Source organism: Spermophilus citellus, assembly GCF_964194105.1.
Source record: "Spermophilus citellus genome assembly, chromosome: 10".
Classification (NCBI taxonomy): Eukaryota; Metazoa; Chordata; class Mammalia; order Rodentia; family Sciuridae; genus Spermophilus; species Spermophilus citellus.
In genome coordinates, this window is record NC_138197.1 from 1,544,197 (window position 1) to 1,567,388 (window position 23,192).

The following is a 23,192-nucleotide window of genomic DNA, read 5'->3' on the forward strand; positions in this document are numbered from 1 at the left end:
TCCAGCTCTCCAGCCTACAGATGGCCATTGTGGACTCTCCAGCTTCTGGTCGCCTAAGCCAACCTAGTAAACCTTCTGTTTATAATTACACTACCTGTTGATTCTGTTCCTCTAGAGGACCTGAGTAATACAGGGACACAGCTCATTCCTTCATTCCAGTGAATATTTATTGATTACCTATTGTGTAATATTTATTGATGTACCTATCGGGGTTTGACTGTACATAGTGGCTAAAACTTATGCTGGAGCTGGGTCAAGAATCCAGAGCGATGGGGTGTTTCTGACGTCACTGGTTGGATTTGGGTGCTTGTAGCCCTGTACCTGGAGGGAAGAGAAGATAGTGCCTTAGTCTTCCAGGATGTTTTCAAATGGTAGAGATGAAATATTCACTCTCTTTCCTGTTAATAAACTATGAGTGTTCCAGTCAAGTATATGTATCAACTTTTCTGGAAGCTATTTCTAGAACATCTATGACTTATGGTACTGTAACAGTGGTCCACTTCATTCTTTGAATAGAGATAGCCCTTGTTGTTCTGCCACTGAGACTTATTTTAAAAGGGACATGTTTTTTTTCTCTTCTCCCTCTTCCAAATTAATAAGTGAATCTCAATCCTCCTCCTCTCTCTCCTCCTCCTACTGTGGTGCTGGGGCTTAAATACATGGCCTATAACATGCTAGGCAAATGTACCACCACTGATATAAACTACCAGGCATACATTTTTATTTATATATTTATTAATCTATTTATTTTCATTGTGGGTGATACGGATTCAACCCAGGGCTTTTCACATGCTAAGCATGTACTCTACTACTAACTTATACCACCAGACCTTTTTTACATGTTTTAAGTATGTGAACCAATTGAGAAATGGTGATGCATATATAACACTGCATACATTTCCAAATATATATATATATATATATATATATATATATATATATATACACACACACACACACATATATATATATATATATATATATATATATATATATATATATATGTATGTATAAAGTCATGCTAAAAGTTCATAAAGAAGAACCCTATTTGGCAAGTGCCTCAAATTACTGACCAGAGGTTCCATTGCACAGTCCTTTAGCGACATTTTTTGTGATGGTCTTTTTCTACATGAGAGTTGAACTGAATGTGTCAATTCATTTGAGTCAAATTTTTCAGATAGTAGGAATTATAAAACTTCACAGTGCCATTCATGCTTAACAGGCAAAAATATTATGTTTAGATAGTCTCAGCTGTTCTGGAGAGCCATTTTCCCCATTAAGTAAGGTTAATGTATAATACAATTTCATTCCCAGAAGTTAATTATTGAAAATCTGTCCATGAAACTATTATAAAAATGCTTAGACATGGGTCATATAAAGGTGCTCAAAGGCCAGAGCATGTTGTATTATTGATCTTGATTATAATGTCATCAAGGAGGTCATCTCAGATATTAGAAAAGAACATCATTTTTTAAAGAAAGTGTTAACCACATCAGATGTCTTTTTTCTTAAATTCTCTGCACCAAAAAAAGAGTTCATTTCTGCTTGTATAACACAAGATCTTAACAATAATGGCCTACATAAGATATGTTTTTCTCTACGTAGAAGTCTATTAGCCATTCATATAAACATATCAGTTCCACAATTTCACCAGAAGTTCTACCTGCAGTTTGTCAGTCTGTTATCCTCAGGATTACTAGAAATAAGTGGAAGGAGAAAGTTAAGTGCAAAAGGATGTACAGCTGTGGTCCTGGGCACTGTCTCTTTAGCTTCCACACAAGCCCTGACCAACAATTTACTGTAACATCGTGTGTGGTGAGTTTTGCCAATCAATCACAACTAAGTAATGTGTAATCTTGGAAACGGTCTGGCAGTGGTGATGCATGCCTAGAAACCCAGTGGCTCAGGAGGCTGAGGCAGGAGGATTGTGAGTTTAATGCCAGCCTCAGCAACAATGACATGCTAAGCAACTCAGTGAGACCCTGTCTCTAAATAAAAAATACAAAAATAGGGCTGGGGATGTGGCTCAGAGGCCGGGTGCCCTTGAGTTTAATCCCTGGTACCCCTCCCCCAAAAATATTACTGAAGTATTATATATTCTTATGGGTTCACTTGTGCTCCCTAAAATTTACACATTGAAGCCCTGACTCCCAGGACCTTAGAAGAAGACTTTATTTGGAAAAATAATCCTTAGAGTAGTAATTTAATTAAAGTGAAGTAATTGGTGGGAGTTCTAAATTCAGTGACCCCAGGCACACATGGAGAAGCGACCACCTGCGAGGGAGAAAAAATGGCCATCTACAAGCCAGGAAGAGAAGTATGGGGAGAAATCAGTTCTAGCAATACTTTGATCTCAAACTTCTAACCTCCAGATGAGAAAACACATATTTGTCGTTACTTTATTATGGGTCTAATCAAAGTAATATATGTACTAAAATAAAAATCCACATCTAATTATTGAAAAAGTTAAAAAATTACAGTATTCCTATCATCCTGTGCCCAGTACAAAATTCAGTAATTGTGCTATATATGTTCCCATCGGGCTCCATTGCCAAAAAATGGACAGGGGCGCCCAATGCTCCAGGGCCCAAAACCACAAATATATCAGTAATTTCACCAGGAGATAGAATAGCACAGTTACTAATAATACCCAGCCTACATGATAAATTTTCCAGTCGTACTGTAGAAAGAGGTTCCAAGGGATTAGGCTCCACAGGTGTAGATTGGGCTATGCTGTCTTTAAATTCAGATTCTCACCCCATGCTAAAACTAAATATTCAAGGACATGAATTTAATGGGCTACTGGATACAGGTGCAGACCTTAGCATCATCTCTCATCAAGAATGGCCAAAACATTGACCATTACAACAAGCCACTCAAACGCTTTGAGGCCTAGGAGTGGCGACTAATCCCCATAGAAGTGCAATGGTATTAGATTGGAAGGATCCTCAAGGATGTGAAGGAACTATACAGCCATATGTATTGGATCATCTTCCCATAAATTTATGGGGACGAGATGTCCTAGATCAATTAGGTTTGACATTAACAAATAACATCAACCAAAATGCACCCACTATTATGACTAGACAAGGTTTTAGGAAAGGAAAAAGATTAGAAAAACAAGAACAAGGTATAGCAGCACCAATACAAATAGATCAAGTAATGGACAGACATGGGTTGGATTTTCAGAAAGGGCCACTGAGACAATCAAAATTACTTGGAAATCAGAAAGACCAGTATGGGTTCCTCAGTGGCCCCTGTCTAAAGAAAAGATACAAGCAGCACATGACCTGGTCAAACAACAATTAGTGGAAGGACATATACAACCTTCTGTATCTCCCCATAATACTCCCATTTTTGTCATCAAAAAGAAATCTGGTAAATGGAGATTATTGCAAGATTTAAGAGCCATTAATAATGAGATGGTTATTATGGGACCTGCTCAATCGGGGATTCCTCAATTGTCTGCTTTGCCAAAAACCTGATATGTTTTAGTTATAGATATTAAAGATTGTTTTTTTCAATTCCAATTCATCCTGAGGATAGTCCACGTTTTGCATTTACTATCCCTGCACTGAATCATGAAGGTCCTGATCAGAGATATGAATGGAAAGTACTCCCTCGAGGGATGGCTAACAGCCCAACTATGTGTCAAATTTATGTTAACAAAGTAATCCAGCCACTTAGAAATCAAAATCCTGAACTACAAATATTTCACTATGTGGATGATGTATCATTAGCACACAAAGATAAAAACACATTGCTAGAATGTTATGCCACACTTACAAACATATTAAAAAATTATAATCTAGAGATAGCAATAGATAAAGTACAATTAAATTTTCCAATTAATTATTTAGGAGTTCTATTATCCTCAACCATGGTCCATCCACCAAAACTTCAAATACGAGTAGATCAACTCAAATCACTTAATGACTTTCAAAAGTTATTAGGATTCATAAATTGGATAAGGCCTTATCTAGGTATACCAACAGGAGAGTTGGGACCTTTATTTGATATCCTAAAAGGTCCATTAGATCCAAATTCACCCCGAATGTTAACGCCTGAAGCAAGAAAGGCATTAAAAATCATTGAAACATATATGGAAAATATGCATTTGGATAGAATTGATATAAGTTTGCCTTTATTATTTATTGTACTACCAACAAAAAGTATTCCTACAGGAGTATTTTGGCAAGAAGGTCCATTATTATGGATACATTTATCTTATTCTCCTAACACTATTCTTACTAGGTATCCTGAGGCTGTAGGACAATTAATACTCAAAGGAATAAAAGCAGCAAAGGGAGTGTTTGGAATTTCTCCCAATAAAATTATTACTCCATATACTATGAATCAAATTGATGAGTTAGCTAATGAGTTAAATACTTGGGCAATAATCATGTGCAAATCTAATGTTTCATTTGATAACCACTTACCATCTAATCCTTTATTGTCTTTTTGGTCATTGCATCCTATATTTTTTCCAAAAATGACAAGAAAAACACCTATCATGAATGCTCCAAATATATTCACTGATGGATCAAATAATGGTACAGCAGCAATAGTTACACCTGACCAAACTTTTACACTTTTAGTACCCAAACAATCAGCTCAAAAGGTAGAGCTTAATGCAGTATTACAAGCTTTTGTGATGTTTAAAGATTCTGTATGTAATTTATTTTCCAATAGTCAGTATATAGTTAATGCCTGAAGGAGACAACCATTAATTCTAGGGAATGGGGCAACGTGGGGGCCCTTCCCATGCAGCGTGGCCCCAACATGAGTAAAGGAGGAGGGAGCAGGGAAGCCTTGCCTAGCTACTTCTGCATGGCTGCTCCTCCCCCTTCCCAGCTCTTCCTCTGTGCCTTCAGTTTACACCACCACCTGCCCCCACACGCCCCCTCTGCCCTTCCTTCCCCTGGGGATCCACCTACCTCTTTGGATGGCTTCCTGAGCACATCTCCAACTCCGCCCCCACTCCGCAGACCATGACTCAGGACAGTGACAATGCACATCAGCAGCGTCTCGCACATGTGCTCCTTATCCTGTTCCGTTTCTTCCACAGGGACCAGCTCTGTCAGTGGGGCAAGTCATGACACAGTTAAAACATGAGGGGAACAGCGGTACTGTGATTCTGAAATGACGCTCCCAAATGTCGTCTGAGCAGCCAGCAGGTGCCAGGAAGAACCAGATGAAGGAATCAAGAGTCAAAGACCTGTTTTACAAAGGGGCCACTCTGTTCTCACACCTTAACCCCCTGCTAACTTCTCAAGCCAGGTCAGGATGGCCCTCCCTCTATGTCCTGCCTATGAACAGAGAAGTCTTTTGAGGTATGGTAAGTTGTTTACCACTATGGGTTACAGGCATCTTGCTTCTCAGATGAGGGTCTGTCACAGGATCCAGGTTTCCCTGTTATGGTCAGCATGTGAGGTGTCCCAACTGAAGCTCAGGTGTGGCACAATGCAAGAAGGTTCAGAGGTGAAACAACTGGTATGAGAGCCTTAACATAACCAGTGCATTAATCCCACTAGGGATTACCTGGGTGGCAACTGTAGGTGGATGGGGTGTGGCTGGAGGAGGTGGGTCCTTGTGGGGGGTACCTTCAGGGTTTATATTCTGTATCTGGTGAGTGGAACAGCTCTCCCTCCTTCCTGGTGCCATGTCCTGAGCTGCTTTCCTCCACCATGTCCTGAGCTGCTTTCCTCCACCATGTCCTGAGCTTCTTTCCTCCACCATGCCCTTCCTTGCCTTACCTCAGTCCAGAGCTATGGAGTTGGCTGTCTGTGGACTGAGACCATAAGCCAAAATAAACTTCCTCTCCTCTGCATTGTTCTTGTCAGGTCCTTTGGTCACAGTAAGACATGGGAATGCTGTGGGCAGGGCTTAGTGAGATTGCACAGCAGGTCCACTGGCTTTACCCTGGGTTGTTCTCTCTCACTGTTTATGGAGAATGCTGCCCACCTTGTCCCCTTCTCCAGCTGCACCGAGGACGGTCTTGTTAAAACACAGACCTCATCTCCTCCTGCCCCTTTCAGCAACTCCCAGCCCAGCTAGACCCTTCCTAACCTGGCCCTTTGCTTCTATTGTTGCTTGCTGCTCTTGTTCTGCATAATCATCTCCCCAAATTTGCTGGATTCCACCATTACGCCTTTCCATACCCTACACCCGCCACCAGGAGCACTTGTCCCCCTCTGCTCAAGAGTCCCCTATTTTAGTAGATGACACTGGTCCTGATGGTGTGAGTGTGGGGGCCTGTATTCTGTCCTGACTCCCAGCACTTGGCATTCTCTCTAGTGATCCCTATTGACCTGCTCCCCCTACTCCTCTGCTGGCTCTCAGAACAACACAGGACAGGAAGATAGTGGGTGCTTGGATCAGGTGAGCATAGGCCTGCCTTCCCCTTGAGCCCCCTACAGCTATCACCAGCCTTCCTCTGGGCAGCATGTTTACTGCACTCTGCCTCCAAAATCGCCCGCATCGTCTTGGCATCTGAAATTCACATGGGGCCCTACCTTGCTTGGGTCCGGGAGAGGAACAGTTCTCCCCCGTCTCCACCCTGCACACATCAGAGTACAGAAACTCGCCTGCCAAACTCTCGCCGGTTTCTGGGAAAGAGAAGGAAATTTCATGATGAAAAATCTGGCAGCATACAGTTAAAATGTTTGAAGTCCCCAATTCACGGCTGATTAAACAATTCTTTACATAAATAACACCCTTCAGTCCTGCATATAAATTCAAAGCAAGAGATGTGATTTACACTTTCATTTGGTGATCTGGATGGAAAAAAAGCCAGAAATGTCAATTCCTGTAGGCTTACTAGAAATATCGCACTTAAATAGCACCTCTCCGACTTTAAAGACAAACAGCTGAGACTTTCAGACAAACACTACAGTATGTACAGACTCCAGCAAGATTTAGACCAAGACTGCAGGGCAAGTTTCAGTGGGCACCAATGGAGAGCCAAGGTCCAGCCCAGGTTGGTTCAGAACCCGGAGATGGCCAACAGTAAGTGCCACGAAATGTCAACTGGAGGCTGAATGACATGCCAAAAAAAGCTTCTGGAAGGGAGGAAACCAGGCTCCTGCCTTCGCGGGTCACCGTCAGTTTGTTCCTGAGATCAAGGAGCTTGATCCAACGCCTGTCATAGTTCACTAACCAGTGGCAGCTCTGTTAAGAGGGAGAAGAGAGCACTCAGGCACCGAGTACTGTTCCTCACTCTCAAAACTGGAAACCTCTTCTGTTTTTGCTATACATAAAAATAACATCAGCTCGCTATAAAACCTGCATACAATTTAAAAAAAAAGGCCCAGGATAGCCACTGCTAGCAATCTGATAGTATATCTGTCTACATTTTAAAAGATACATATAAATTTTTTAACTTAAAGGAAAAAAAAGGCTAGGCATGGTGGTACAATCCTATAATCCCAGTGACTCAGGAGACTGAGGCAGGAGGATTGCAAGCTTGAGGCCAGCCTCAGCGATTTAGTGTAGCCCTAAGCAACATAGACCCTGTCTCAAAATAAAAACTAAAAAGGGCTGGGATGTGGCTCAGTGCAGGGGTAAAGTGCCTCTGGCTTCAATCTCCAGTACCAAAAAAAAAAAAGAAAAGAAAAAGTCCTACTCTTGTTATCCCATAATTTCTCATGGTATCTTCTGTGATATTTTTCTAAGATGCCTTATAAAAATGGACCCTCGGTGCAGGAGACTCCACCCAATGGATGGGCCATAAGCTAAGAAAACGCCCCCTGACACTTAGGTTGTTTCCAGTTTCGCACTGCAGAGAACCTTCTCCCAGGTTTTCACATGCACCGTCAGCAGGGATTTTCCTTAGTAAACCTACTTCTGAGAATTTAGGCTAAGTCAAGAGGCTGCACATCTCGATGCTTTCAACATACATGCTCCAACTGCTTTATGGAAAAAGCTGTGCTGGTTTAAAACAGGACATTAGTGAGCGATCATAACGTCTGGTCACTTGCCCTCAGCATGTGACACACAACATCCCCCTTCCGGCAAAGGGAGAACCAAGTTCTGTATTCATGACTCACACTCTGGGCATTAGAGAGGCCTACGATGCCAATGGCACTGTTCTCTAGCTGAGCTATAACCAGGACATATCCTTGTAACGATAAAGAGAGAAGATCCCAGACCTACCTGGAACAGCTGTTTCATTGGGCAATCTGTCTACTTCTAAGATAAAATCGTCCTTGAAGAAAAGATAGCCCATGATCGAGAACAGGTAAACCAGGATCAGAGCCAGAACCGCAGTCAGGATGATGGACCATCCATTGCGGGTGACGCTTTTAATGACATTAAGCAAAGTCTCTTCTCTGTACACTAAATCGAACAGCTTCAAAAACAAACACAGAGATGGCATGTCAATTTTTAAGAAGCCTCTATTACACACACATCACTACCCCATGGTGAAAGCAAGGCTTACAGACCATTTACCCTCTTGGACACTGAAAAGCATTATCTTAACATTTCACATCTTTTTTAGATGGGCATAATACCTTTGTTTATTTATTTATGTGGTGCTGGGGATCGAACCCAGTGCCTCGCGTGTGTTAGGCAAGTGCTCCACCACTAAGTTACAACTTCAGCCCAACATTTCACATTTTGCCTATTTTCACAGCAAGAACTGAGATGGTAAAAAAAAAAAAAAGAGGAAAAATAAGCATGCAAGAGGGGCGAGGACGTAGGAACAATTTCCAGCACACATGGAGCAGGCTAGGGGTCCTGGAAATCCAGCACGTATGATGCAGAGAGTAAAGGGATACATTTATTCAGGCCATAATTACTGCTTCTATTAAGGACCAGCCAGCGTGGTCCCAGCCTTCCGGAAGCCGAGTGTCTGCTGGGGAAGACAGACATCATACAAGCTACTGCAAGCAGTGAGGACCTTGGGCTTCCATAATAGGTTTGGATCTTAGCTCCTTATTGCCATCTTGGGCTAGGTACTATCCCCGTCCCCTTTGCAGAGCAGAGGATGCAGTTTACAGACAGTAAACAGGCAATGTGTATCCAGGGCTCAACATTCATGCCAAGTAAGACAATACATGGTAATTATCAGTTTCCTGAAGAAGAAACTGGGGCAAGGTCACATAATCAGTAGACGGCGGGGACAGTCATGGTGTTGACCTACCAGGAGGCCTCAGCCCTTCTGTCCTCCCCAGGGTGGGAGAGACCCCTGCAGTTTACAGTCTGGGCCTGGCCTTTGCCAAGGGAGCTACTGTTTGCAGGAAGCTGGCTTCATGACAAGTGCAGGATCCTGTTGGACCATGGAGGTCTGAGAGGCCCTGGCTAGATTTCCAAGAGCTGTGCTATAGCTCTGCAGCAGGGGAATGATGGGGAGTTACAGGAGGAGAGCTCTATGGGGTTGCTCTTAGACATGAAATCTAGTGTGTTATATGGTTATTATTTTTAAATTCTGGGTTTCCCTTTGTTGCCCTCAGCGTGTGACACCCAACATCCCCCTTCAAATTTGTGATCCTCCTGCCCCAGCCTCCTGGATAGCTGGGATCACAGGTGTGCACCATCGGGCCTGGCTGGAGTCTAGTTTTCAGCACAGCCTCTGAGCTGATGCTTAAACCTCTCTCAAACGTCCAGCCTTTGCCATGGTTGTTGGTCACCGTGAAGCCATTCAGTGGAAAGGGTCTGGCTCCCAACTCTGCTTCCCATTTGTTACGAGATGTTGATCAAGCCATCTAGCGTCTCTGGATCTCAGTTTCCCATCTGTAAAAATACGTGGACTGAACTAACTGATCTCGGAGTCCCTTCCAATTTAGAATTGAATCATCTCAGGTCATTTTCTGGTCAATTAGCCTGTCTGCTGCTCTAACACCAATCTGTGCTCTAAATACTAGTTCTGCCAAGAGAACCGGGCAAAGTTGGGTCCTTAAAAAGAAGTGAGGAAGATGCACTTAGTCAATAGGAGGGAACAAAAGGCTGAGCGTTACAGTTAATGCTGGTTAAATATTTTCTAGCAACTCAATCCTAAGAGGCCAGTAAAAACACCGTCACACCATAACAAAAGAGACTTGTTTTCCGTGGTCAAAAGCAATAGCAATTACACAGCTCCCAATCACAGAAAGGACAAGTGACTTTTCAACCTCCCCACCTTTTTAACTTTTTGAATTTCTGATTTTAAAACAACGAACATTTACTATTCATACAAAGGAGAACCTGATTACCTTCACTTGCCAAGTTACTTCCTGCTCACATTTTTAAAAATATAATAGATGCATATTTTTTTAGAAAAATATTATACCATATTATTTTTGGTACATAGGCAAAATCCCTTATGCCCAGCAGTAATGAGCATTTTCATGTCAAAAATGATCTCCTAGTATTTGTATGGAAAAAAAAACCCCACAAAATAACCAGTATCTTTTTTTTTTAAGTCATCAATATTTTTAAAATTATGTGTTGTTGTAAACAATGCTGTATATGCCTCTATACACACTTGTCTATTTCTCTTTGGTTCATTTCCAGAAATGGAAACTTGGAGTCACATGTTCTAACATAAGCACATTGCCTACCACCGTCCAGGAAGGCAGGATCCATGCATACTCACACCAGCAAAGAATCATCCCCATGTCATCCCCAGCGTCACCAGTACTAACCACGATAGTGTTTTTTAACTTCCCCTGACAGACATCACAGGTAAGATCTGCAGTGGGACCTGCAGTCATTTTAACCATCATGTCTTGGTTTAGCAGTAAAGATGAACGTCTCCCTGTGTTTGCTGCCCATCTGGACTGCTCCTCTGGCTAATTACCTACTTATGAACTTTGTACATTTCTTCTTTGATGTTAATATTTTTCTAAGGACTTAGCTTGAATGGAGGCCCAAGGTCACAATCAGATAGTCTCTTGGGGGCTCCTGGCACTTTATTTGGCCACCGGATTCCCCTCCCTTCCAGTCTGCTGGGTTTTCTATGCTGCAGGTCTCTCTCCCTTTACAGAAGCCCAGCTTCTGTGGGTGCCTGGCTTTCCTTATTCGGGGAATCATTTGAACAGTTCCACTCTTCTGTCTGTGGTTCTTACCAGGTATGTCCACCAGGTCTGATTTCAACACCAAAAGGGACAGACGTATCACTTGAGGCCACTGACACGTCAAGGTTCAGAGGGCTTAGAAAGGTCCCAGAAGCACACAGAGAGCCATCTGTCACCATCTAGACCAACCAAATTCCATTTTTCTAAAGGTGAACTGAGCTCAGGCAATACGGTCTCAAGCTCAAGTTTCTCTGTAACTTTGTGTGACAAGTGAGATTTGATAACATGAATGCAAAATGGAACACGAAATTCCAGTTTCACAGAGGCAGGGACCTTTTCACATGTTCCAAATGAAAGGGGAATAGACTTGGGGATCTACAGTGTTGAGGTGCCATCCTGTGTCTGCCACTGACTGACTGGGTGACAAAATCCACCTGATCTTGCCAAGCCTCAATTTCTTTTCTCCTATATTTTAAAATTGGTTCATTTGGGTTTTACGTACTGGTGGGATTTGTATTTATATATCCATACATGCACACAGTATAATGATACGATTTGACCAACATCATTCCCCAGAATTTCCTAAAGGGGATCTCTTGCCTCTTGGGAGAGACCCCTTAGCAGGGACATGAGAGACGACCAGCTGTGCTCCTGCCACTGGCAGGCAGGACAGGATGATTTTTGGATTGGCAGATGTGGGTCTCCTTGACACACAAGCTGAATCTCCCTCCAGGAACATTATTGCATGATACAAAAAGGCTCAGAAATGGACACAAGGCTCTAAATATTTTTGATACAGACCAGGTAATGGCAATAACAAGGGCAGCCCGAGACCTCTTTGCCCCAAACCTGATCACAGCCAGACCTGTTTTAAAATGAGAAAAAAAGGATCCATTCCATTTAGCCCACCAACATCCATCACTAATGGAGTAAGCTAATCCTGGCAAACTCTTTATGGCACGGTGGATGGGGAAGGGGACAGAGCCATCTGTGGATAGTGACCCTCAGGCTGTGCTGTTCTATGACATGGACATGAACAGTGGCACATAATCCCTGCCAAGGTCCTGTGGGATGTATGCTTCTCACACCTAGGTGGGGAATCTGAGGCACAGAGTCCCATGGGTAGTACCTCCCTGCAGAACTTTCCTTCTGTTCATCAGTACGAGGCCTTGATCATTTTTATATACATGTTCCTAGTCCTGGTGTGTATAATAGTCATTTCACAGTTTCTGTCATGTGAGACAGGCCCAGGAGATGGTCCTCTTCCCCAATTCTACAGATCTAGGTTACTCTTAACTACAGGACAGGAAGCAGTTATGTTATCTGTAATTTAAAAAAAAAAACTGCTCAGAAGAAAGGAGTCAGAACCACTCACGTGATAGACCTTAACCACGTGGTGCAGTTGGAACAAAAAGAACTTCTACTGAAAATATCTCCTGGGCCTTGGCAAGTCATTCCTACTCTTATGGTCACTGCATAGTTCATTGAGAAATGGATCCCACAAAGACTGCACAGGACAGGCTCATGAATATTGTCCTCAGTAGGTGCTGGCTCACCCTGAGAAACCAAGATGTATGTTGAGGGGACAGCTCCTGAATCAGACAGTAAGCCTTGTACATTGGTGCCAGGTGACAGGTATGCTGTGCCTGAAGCACAGTGTGACTCTGCACCTCAGATTCCCCAAACGCTGGGTATAGGGGGGGCTTGACCTTGCAGGACCAGGCACATCAGTCGCCATTACAAGGAAGGGTCTCTGATGAGAGAGGGCATAGGACACGTAAAGCATCTTAACACCTGGTACTCACCAGCAAACTGTAGAAGAATTCATGGATGAAGAGTCCCATGGCACAGATCAACAGATACAGCAGGTGATACAGGAACTCGACATCTAGAACCATGGCTCGGTAGCCTCTGGTGAACGTCCCACAGTTGCCCACGAAGCTCATTAGAAAGATGATTTTATTGCAGACCTGAGAACCAGGACAGAAGAGTCCGATGGCACAGACCATGCCAAAGTGTGTGCGTGAGCCCAGGGAGATTCTCATGCGAATGCAGTTAGGTTCCACCGCCTGACAAGAGCTTGCTTTGGTGCCAAGTGCCCACTGTGTCCAAGAACCATTCTGTAGTTCCAAGTCACTTCACTACTTTGCTTTTTCAGGCATATTACAAATTGCACAATAGTCAAACGATGTCATGTGCAACGATAATCAAGTAGCATTTGTATATGGCAAAAACAAAATTAACACATACTGAGATTATGATTTTCAAAATGAGATATGAATCATTTCTAACATTCTTACGTGAGTTAGTCAAACACAGAAGTCACCTCTACCCACGAACTTCATGATCAGCATGATTAGAAGTGTTTTCTGAATTTGTTACATTCTAGGCATTATAGGGTTGCAATTTAATGAGAAGCAGGCAATTCTTGTCTTTCAGTGCTTCTAAATTTATAGGGAAAATAAGAACTTTTGGGGGGAAAGCAAATAAGGAATGTCAAGATGAGTTCAGTTTCCCCGCCCCTTCTTCTGGGAATCACTTCTAATTTCCCCAGGGGATCCATCCCTTTCCAGGAATCGGTTCTTGAGGTCTGGGTGGGGCTCCACCCTGAGCAATAAGAATACTGGAATCTTCTGGGATTGTGCTACTGCATTGTTCAGGGATAGGCACGTGATCAAAGGGAGCCAATAAAGTCTACTGGGCCCTTCCCGGGCATAGCAGTACAAGACAATTTTGTCTCTCCCCTTGATCTTAACAAGACAGAATAACCTCTGGAGCTTTTGGCAGCCTCTTACCATACCACAGATCCAGAGAGCACAACCAATACACAGGACACAGATCTGAAAGAAGGGACAGAGCAACAGGCCCTGATGCCACTGTCTGAGATCCTACAATCAGCTATGCCTGAAGCCAGGCTCTTGATTTTTTTTGGCCAAAACCAACCAATCCATTGTCTCCTCTGCATAGACTTTCTGGTACCTGTAACTGAAGGAGTCCTAACTGATCTGCTCTGTACAACAGTCCCACCTTTGCTAGAAACTACACTACTAGAAGTCCATCGCTTCAACAGGTTGATAGAAGAACTTGAATTGGAGGAGGCTGGACAGAAAGCACCTTGGACACCCTTGGTAAAGCCACTTTCTGCTACCCCAGCTCCCCTGGCCTCAGGTGCTGGGAAAATTCTGCCAGTTAACTTGGCAGGTCAGTGTAACAGAGCCTCTTAGCAATCAGAGAGGCAGTACCCAAAGAGAACTTCTGGCTTTCTGGGGCTCCGATGTGCAATCTGCCTGTTATTTTTTTCCCCCCAAATATTTTCATCTTTGCTGATGAGGGTCTTCCTTAGGGTGGGCACACATTTGCTGACTCTGGATGATGCATATTGATGGGGTTTTGGGGAAGGTCCAAAGAGGCAGGGAGGGTACCAGGATACTGGTTAATATCACTGGATGCAACAGCTCCTGTCATCACAACAGGAAGGAAAGCAATCCACTTCCCCCGAATCCACTCAATCCTTTAACTTCCACTGCTACCCAGCAAACATCTCCTGTACATGGGTGGTCTCATGCTGTCCACTACCTACCCACTCTGCTTGGCTGGCCTTCTGTTTGCTTCCAGCTCCACCCTGTTACATAAGCAGCCTTTGTCAAGTCCCCCAGGGAGGTTGCCATCTTCTATCTGCATCTTCCCCTGTCTGCTCTGAGCATCTGTCTGAGCTCCCCACAGCACAACAGGGCTCACCACCCCGTCCCTCTCAGGACAACAGCACGCTCAACGTGCAGGACACCAGCCCAGCCTCCCCCAGCGCTCAGACCTCCAGCGTTCCTCCTCTCTTTTATCTACGACCATCTTCCTTCTCCCATATGCTTCTGGTGGTTGGTCTATCTCTCAAATCTCATCTGAATATTAATAACTGTCTGGCCCTTTCCCCCTCTAGCAATTATTACACAAGAAAATTGTCTAATTTGAGACTTTCCCATAAGCGATTTACGTTAAAGAAGTGATGACCACAGGATGATTAAAGTCTAGAGTAAAAGAGAATGAGGCAGTCCAGAGAAGACGACCTCTAGACACTGAGGTTTTCCTTTCCATCCATCGATGTACCCACCCATCCAGTATTTCTTCATCAATAGCTTCCTCTTGCTGTTGGTGATCCCCCTCCCCAGCAACATCTCTCTGCCACTTCTGGCCAGGCTTTTCCATATGTGACAGTTGACAGTATTAGCACATCTTGTCATCTCAAGCCCAATAAGTCACCAATATGAATGTGTTTTCACCATGAAAACTCAATATTTTCATGACTTCCTTTCAGCTATTACCCAGTGTTATTCTTCTCTTAGTCACCCATGACTGGAAATCTGAAGTCCTATTGGTCTCCTCTGTCACACAATGCCTTCTTGTCCTGAAGAAGAGGACCCAGCTGCACCTCGGTGGGGGAATGCCCTGACTCTGAAGCCCCACCCAGGACTCTTTCCTTCCCATCAGTGTATACTGTACACTACGACCTGGGCTCAGGCTGGCCACACCTGATCAAAATCACCCCAGGGCCTCCCTACCTCTGGAGTCCACACACCAATGATGACCTTTCTGAAAAATACCTTCATGTGTACCAATGGCTTGGCTCAAAAACACTTCTCACCAATAGGAACAGAGTTTCCCAACATCTACTCAATGCAAAACCAGTCCCCAGTAATACTTAAAACAACAACAACAGAAACAATCACAGGCAAACGTGGGAAACACAAATATGTGAGTTCCCTTTCCTGGAGACTCAAAATCCATATAAGTATACTAAAGTCTCTGAAAAGTCCTCTGGTCAGAGATGCCCTTCAATTTTGTTTAATTTCTCACAATGACTTGACCACTTTTTTTTGTTGTTTTGACCCAACATTTATCAAGTCAGGTCATACTTTAGAAATGTGGACCTTAGGATGAAATCTAAAAGCTTCTTCCTAAAGGCAACTCATACAACCACGAATGAGGTCCACCTCAATCTCTAACGATCTCTGGCTCACACCCAGGTGTCCTCGCTGCTCTGCGCTGGCCAATGAGGCCTACGACAACCAGAATGCTCTTCTCGGTTCCTGTTCTCTGGCTGTGTCCTTCAAGACACAACTTAACCCTGCTTCCTCCCGCTAAGCTTATCTTCTCGACATGGTCTCCTCTCTAGAGTTCTTGCTGCCTGTGCCATAAAAAGACCCAGTTGGGGACATGGTTACCTTATTTTGTAAAACCACCTCCACTGTTGCACAGGGACCTCAGCTTCCTTATACACTCGGGATACAAAACTCTGGATGGTACTTTCAGACACCGACAGTATCTCACATGGCCAAATTTCATCTTTCCCCTCACCAGACACCCCGTCCCATGAATGGATTGACATCACTTACCTCCACCTCCCGATTGCTCCTGAAGAGGCACCGGACTTCTCTCCAGTGTACCAAAGCAGCATTTCCCCCAGCACCACCGACTCACTAACTGTCCCCCTGGTGCTCTTCTTACCTCTCCAGCTGCTCCACCAGCTCTGGACACTCCCATTCACCTCTCTCCTCTTTTCTACATGGCTCCCGCCAGAAATGGTGCTGGGTTAATATCTGCTTGTTTGACTTATGGGCAAAACTTTGGCCAGATTGCTGAAGCTACCTGAAATCTCAGCATGTATCACCCTATCTGCCTCACTCCCGGGAGGGATAGTCCCTAAAGTTGAGCCTGTCAACGCCTGGATGATGCACCAGGAGGCTCGAATGCCCCAACAAGGCCGAGAGGGAGTGTGCGGCCATGACCATCTCTTCCTTTTGTTGTTTTATTTTTTATAATGGGGGACTGAACCCAGAGGCGTTTTACTACTGTGCCACATCCCCAATCCCCCCACCCCACTTTTTTTTTTTTGAGATTGGGTCTTGCGTATTTGCTGAGGCTGGTTCTGAACTTATGATCCTCCTGCCTCAGCCTCTGGAGTCACTGGGATGACAGGTGTGCTCCACTGTACCCAGTCCTTCTGCTCTTTTAGCAGCTGACACAGGCAAAATCTTTCTTTATCTTGGATTGAAAGCTCAGGCTAAGATGCCAGGCACCTGAACGGAAGGTGTTAACCCACAAACAGAAAACAGCAGCAACCAGGACACTCATACTTACGTTGAACGCTCCCAGCAGAAACAATGTGGGTTGCAGCCCGACCGAAAATATCAATCGTAGAATTGTGGAAGCAATCAAGGCCCGGATGCCGTGGGGCTTGGGTAGGGCAATGATGATGGCCAGGGAGATGAGCATTGCTGTCCACAGGAGGCCTGACCAGTGTGACTCCAGCGTCCCTGGAGGGCAGAGCAGGGCTCTCAGGGATCAGTGCTTTCCTGGAGTGTGGGCAAAGGTCAAGGCAGCTCTGCTAACGTTTTCTTCAGTCCCCTGCTAGCCTTGTCTGTTCCAACTGTCACCTCAAACTCTCTGCCACAGATACATGCGGTCACATCTGTGTTTTCAGACTTCCCAGCCATCACCACATGTTTTTCCCCACGTGGGGAACTCTTTCTTCCTATGCATGGTAGGTAGGTTTAGCTGAGAGGTGACCCCTTCTGGGAAGTCTCCCCCACCCCTTCCTCCTTGCAGAATTTACAATCCAGCTGTTCCCGCCAGCTCCACATCCCCCCACATTCTGGTCATCCCTGCAGATGCTACATTCTAATGATCAATGTGTGTTTCTCTCACTCTGCAGACTCTAAATTCCCCAAAGGAAGTGCCTGGTGCCAGAAGGCCCTCACCAAAGGCTTATTCAGTGACTACAACTCATACCTGGGTCCCGACTCACTCTCAGGCAGGACCAACAGGAAGCCTGAGCTTACTTTCTATTAAAAGTGATGCAAAGGAACACTGCAGGTCCCCTGCCTGAATCGGATTTCTTCAAGGGAAAGAGGAAGACAATTTCCGTATCATGAGCATCATCCTACAATTAGATTATCCCTGCAGTCAAAGAGCCTCTACCACTTTTTGTCATCTCTTGCTATTGCAAGTTCTATTTAGAGTGTCCCAAGAGATGGCTTGGTTATATAACACGAGCCAATGTGGCTAAAAATACAGTTCTGTAAAACACTCATTAAAAAAAATAAAACACCCCTATTGCAAATGCTGTCACATCTTGAGTCTCCTTCGGATGTAAACAAGCAGCAATACACGATTAAGGCCACTTATATAAAAGAGTTTCACATCATCAGGACGGCTGGGATTGCAGCACCGTCCAGGGAGAGACCAGTACACAGACTCCGGCTCTTCCACAAGCTGCTGGCCACCCTCTGCACTGAGGCCAGAGATGCCTGCACAGATGCACTCTCTCCCCCAACTCTTCCCCCAGACCCAGCCACTTAGCTCCCAGCCCCTTAACATTCTTCAAAAGGAAAAGCTGATTAGAAATGAGCACGAAGAGTCACAAGCTCTTCAGAAATCCAAAGTGTCACTTTGTGCACATTTAACAATTACTAAACATCTTATTGGCCCCTTGTTGTTGACTGTCATTTAATCTGTCCTCTCGACTATGCTGTGAGGTTGCTACTGGTAGCTCTACTTTCTTTTTTTTTTTTTTTTTGCAGTGCTGGGGATGGAACCCAGGGCTTTGCACGTTCTAGACAAGAGCTCCGCTGTTGAGCCACATCTCTAGCTCTCCACTTTACTCTGAAGGAAACTGAATCTTGGGTTACATATTTTGTCCAAAGAGAGAGTGTGAAGGGCTGGAGTTTACATGTCTCTAAAGTTGATGGTGTGTAATCATCATTTAAATAAAAAAATCTACCCATGCCAGGTACAGTGGCACATGCCTGTGGTCCCAGCAACTTCGGAGGCTAAGGCAGAAGGATTGCAAGTTTAAGGCCAGCTGAGCAACTTAGTGAGGCCCTTGGCAACTTAGCGAGACCCTTTCTCAAAATTAAAAAAAATAAAAATTGCTGGGGATGCAGTTCAGTGGTTAAGCACCCCTGGGTTCAAGCCCCAGTGTCAAAAGAAAAAAAAAATCACCCAATTTAAAGGTTGGATTTGGTGAGTTTTGGCAGTGTATGTAGCCATGCCAGTTGAAACTGGCCCCACAATTGATACACAAAATATCATCACCCTAAAGTTTCCTTGTACCTCTCTGCTTTCCATGTTTTGCCCCAACCCCTCTCACTGATGTGCTCTTCTGCTATGCTAGTCTTTCATTTTCTAAAATTTTATAAAAATGGGGGGAAAGTACACAAGTAGGTAGTCTTATGCATCTGAATTCTTTCACCTATCAAACTTTTTTGAGTCAGGTGACTCTACTGGTATTTCATTATTTTTATTGCTCAGTAATATTCCATAGAATGGATACACTTAACTTACCTATCCATCCATCCAACAATGAAAGGATATGTGGGTTACTTCCAGCTTGGAGCTGTTATGAATAATGTAACCAGAACATTCAAGTGAAAATCTTGGAGCAGGTATGTTTCCATTTCTCTTGGACTAAGGTGAGGAAGGAGACTGCTGGGTTTTAAGTATAGGTGTAATTTTGTAAGATACTATCATGCTGCTTTCCCAAGTGACCATGCATATCAGCATATGGCATATGAGTGTTCTGCTGGTCCCACATCATCACCGGTACTTGGTATTGTTGGTCTTTTTAGTTCACCCATTCTAGTAGATTTGCAGTGATGTGTCTGTGTGTCTGTGTGTGTTTAAATGTCTTTTTTCTTTGATATTTATTTTTTAGTTAGGTGGACACAATATCTTTATTCTATATTTATGTGGTTCTGAGGATGGAACCCAGTGCCTCATGCATGCTAGGCAAGCACTCTACCGCTGAGCCATAAACCCAGCCCCTGTGTTTTCTTTTGTTTTTAATATTTTTACTAGTCATTGATAGATCTTTGTTTATTTATTTACATGCAGGGCTAAGAATTGAACCTAGTGCCTCACACATACTAGGCAAGCACTCCACCACTGAGCCACAACCCCAGCCCTCATTGGTTTTAATTTGCATTTCCCTAACAACTAGTAATGATGAATGTCTTTTCACGTGCTTATTTGTATGTATGTGTGTTGATGTTGTTGTTGTTATTATTATTTACAGTGCTGAGGATTCAGTCCAGGGCCCTGCACGTGGATAGGAAAGAGTCCTGCCACTGAGCTATGCACCCCCGGTCCTATGTATATTCTTTTATGAACTCTCTGACCAGATACTTTGCCCATTATTGTAAATGGGGCAGGCTTTATATTAAGTTTTAAGGAATCTTCATATGTTGTGGATATAAATCTCTAATTAGATACCTGTTTTCTAAGTATTTTTCTCCCAATGTCTGGCTTACCTTGCATTTTCTTAAGCGCATGAACACCACTTAATATCTCAGTCTAATAAATATAACCATATATGCAGATCCTGAAGAGGCCAATGTAAAAACCTGTCTCCCTACTATAAAAGCTGTGTTAAAAAAGAGTGCTGGATTCCAAAAAGCAACTCTAGAATTTCTAGACATCTTTGAGACAGCCGGAGAAATCTGAATTTGGACAGACTATTACAGGATTTACTGTTAGTTCTGTTAGATATGATAATGACATGGTGATTATACAGATTTTAAAATATGCTTATAAGTTAGAGAGGCATACTGAAATATTTATGGTCAAAACAACAAGATGTCTAAACTTCTTTAAAATGTTTCAGAAAATATAGCAGGGGGATAGATGAAACAAGACTGGCAAAATGTTTATTTTTAAAGCTGGGCTGATAGGTACATGTGGGTCATTATATTGTGCTGCCTACTCATGCGTGTATTAGAAAACTTCCATATAAAAAAGTTTAAAAAGTAGTATTGCATTTGCTTTAATCATGATGCATACCTACAAATTCAGGAAGCATCTGAGCCTGCCCAAGTGTCACACTTTTTAAAGACTTAGCTACTCACCAATTCTGATTTTTGTTGTTGTTGTTTTGTTGTGTTGGGGATTGAACCCAGGGCCTTGTGCATACGAGGCAAGCACTCTAACAACTGAGGTACATCCCCAGCCCTTGACAACTCACCAATTCTGAAATGAAAGGGGATGGAGGGGGCTGGGGAGATGATACTTTTGAAAAGGAACTTTTAAGGCCACTGCTGTTCTTGGCAGCCATGTCTGATGAGCCGCAGAATCACATGGCACGCACTATAAGGTCATTATTCACAACCAAGAGGGACATTTTGGAAATTCTTTTCTTAAGATGCCAAAAATCCGTGTGTGTGTGTGTGTGTGTGTGTGTGTGTGTGTGTGTGTTTTGTGGTAGTGGGGATAGAAACAGAGACCTGTGCATGTGGACAAGTGGTCTACACTGAGCTGTAACTCCAGACCCTAACAGATATGGATCTCAAAAAAAATATTTTTAGGTCAATGGACCAGATGTTATTTCTAATCAGGGTTAATAGAAGCCTTCTCCTCCAGAGGTTTACTGGTTAAGTATAGCAAATGCATTCAACACATGTTACAAAAGGAAAGAATAATCTGAGGGTGAATTGATGTGCTTTAGGTAACTTCAGTCACCATATGGTGGAAGGACAGAAAGGGCCCCCTTAGGTCACACTGACCTTCCTTCCCTCCCAGGAGATCTGGTCCTGCTGTCCCACATGCCCACCCCATGAAATCCTGAAGCCCATGTTTTCCAAACAGGAAGCCTCGTCTCCCATGGGTTTTTAAGATGCCAACTCAGAGGGCACCATGTTAGAGTTAGAAGGATCCTCAGCAATTAGCTCATCCAGTGGGTCTCAAATTTGATGGGAAAGAAGAAGGAGGCTCCAGGGAACCCTGACTAGGTTGCTAGTTTTCCCTGAATTCTGCAGGAAGTTCAGCAGCCACACTCAAGTCTCCCAGCCTCTAGCTTGGTGTCAGTATCCAGAAATGCAGACGCACGTGACCAGGAGCCAAGGAAGTGGCCTGCCCAGAGGTGGAATGGCAGAGCCAGGCCCGGTGCTAAGTCTCTGGACTTCTTTGACCACGAATTCCACTGTAGAAAGCTTAACACTGAAAGGTGAGGTCTGCCAACCCACTGTCCCCAGATGCTGGCCTGAGTGCTGCCACAAATAACCAGAGAAGAAAATGGTCACGGTGAGTAATAAAAATTTCTTTGAAACATTTTTTTTTAAATCAAAGGTAAATACAAACATGATCAAGGCAGTGGCTAAATAACCTGTTTTGACAAGCAGGAGTCGGTGCCTCCATCACAGCCAATGGAGTCCTCCACTGAACCCTCTCCTGTTCACACCCCTGCCACCTGGCAGCTTAGTGAGGGCAGACACCCCTCAGAAAATAGCTTGCAGCCCTGTGTTCCTATCAGATCTTTTCAGACATGGGTGCTCATGCTTCCTGAAATAGCATTTAAAAGAAAAATGCTGCTTGGCTCAGTGGCCACACCTGTAATCCCAGCAACTCGGGAGGCTGAAGTAGGAGGATTGCCAGTTAGAGGCCAATCTCAGCACCTGAGCAAGGCCACGTCTCAAAATAATAAATAAAAAGGACTAGGGACGTGGTTCAGTGGTGGAGTGCCTCTGGGTTCAATCCTCAGTACCCAAAAACAAAACATAACAACAAAAAGTGGGGTTAAGATGATATTTCAAGTTCAATAACTCCTTCTCTTTCTTTCTTGGCTAAAATACACATACATAGTAATAGAATATTTAAATTATTTTAAGTTAGACTTAAAACTAAAAGCTACCATCTCATTCTTGCCTGAAAATGGGGACCTGCGATCCTAAACGTGGCATAAATGCTTCCAGGGACAGTACTAAGGGTGTAGTTCACAGCTTTCCAGTTGCATCTACTCATTTTTTCAAAATTTAAGCCATCGGTACCTCCTCGCACTCCTTTAAACGGGTAGAAGAAGGCCACGAGCAGGTTCATCAGGACGGCCAGGTTGAAGGAGATGCTGCTCCAGAAGGACATGTTGCGGGCACACCAGTAGAGGACAGGCTGGGCTGTGGGAGGGCAGAGGCCACGTCAGAGAGCTGGAACTCCACAGCCCCTCCTCCCCTCCGTCCCCGCAAGTCCACTTGTGCCACTGGTTTCCTTCTCAACAGTAAAAACGATCATTTGTTTTCAAATTGGCATGCAGTGACATCTCATCGGTTCATCGGTTCATTTCTGTTTGGAGAACTCGGGAACAGAAGGCCTATTGGGGGACACTGAAGAGGAGGAGGAGACAAATTGGGACATCTGAAAGCCCTGCGTGCCCCAGTC

The 23,192-nt window shown here is 43.9% G+C and overlaps 1 protein-coding gene across 1 annotated transcript; it reads right to left on the minus strand.

Annotated features, from left to right (window-relative positions):
* Nucleotides 1-237: 237 nt before the first annotated feature.
* Nucleotides 238-22,921, minus strand: LOC308659056 (inositol 1,4,5-trisphosphate-gated calcium channel ITPR1-like; the record flags this gene model as incomplete). The annotated part of the gene is made up of 7 exons (XM_081312052.1): nt 22,808-22,921; nt 17,130-17,305; nt 12,803-12,967; nt 8,155-8,350; nt 6,516-6,608; nt 4,938-5,077; nt 238-321 (listed from the first exon to the last, which is right to left on the minus strand). Exons 1-7 carry the CDS (start codon nt 22,896-22,898, stop codon nt 238-240), a joined length of 945 nt encoding a protein of 314 aa, XP_081168178.1. The 5' UTR covers nt 22,899-22,921.
* Between the last annotated feature and the right edge of the window lie 271 nt (nt 22,922-23,192).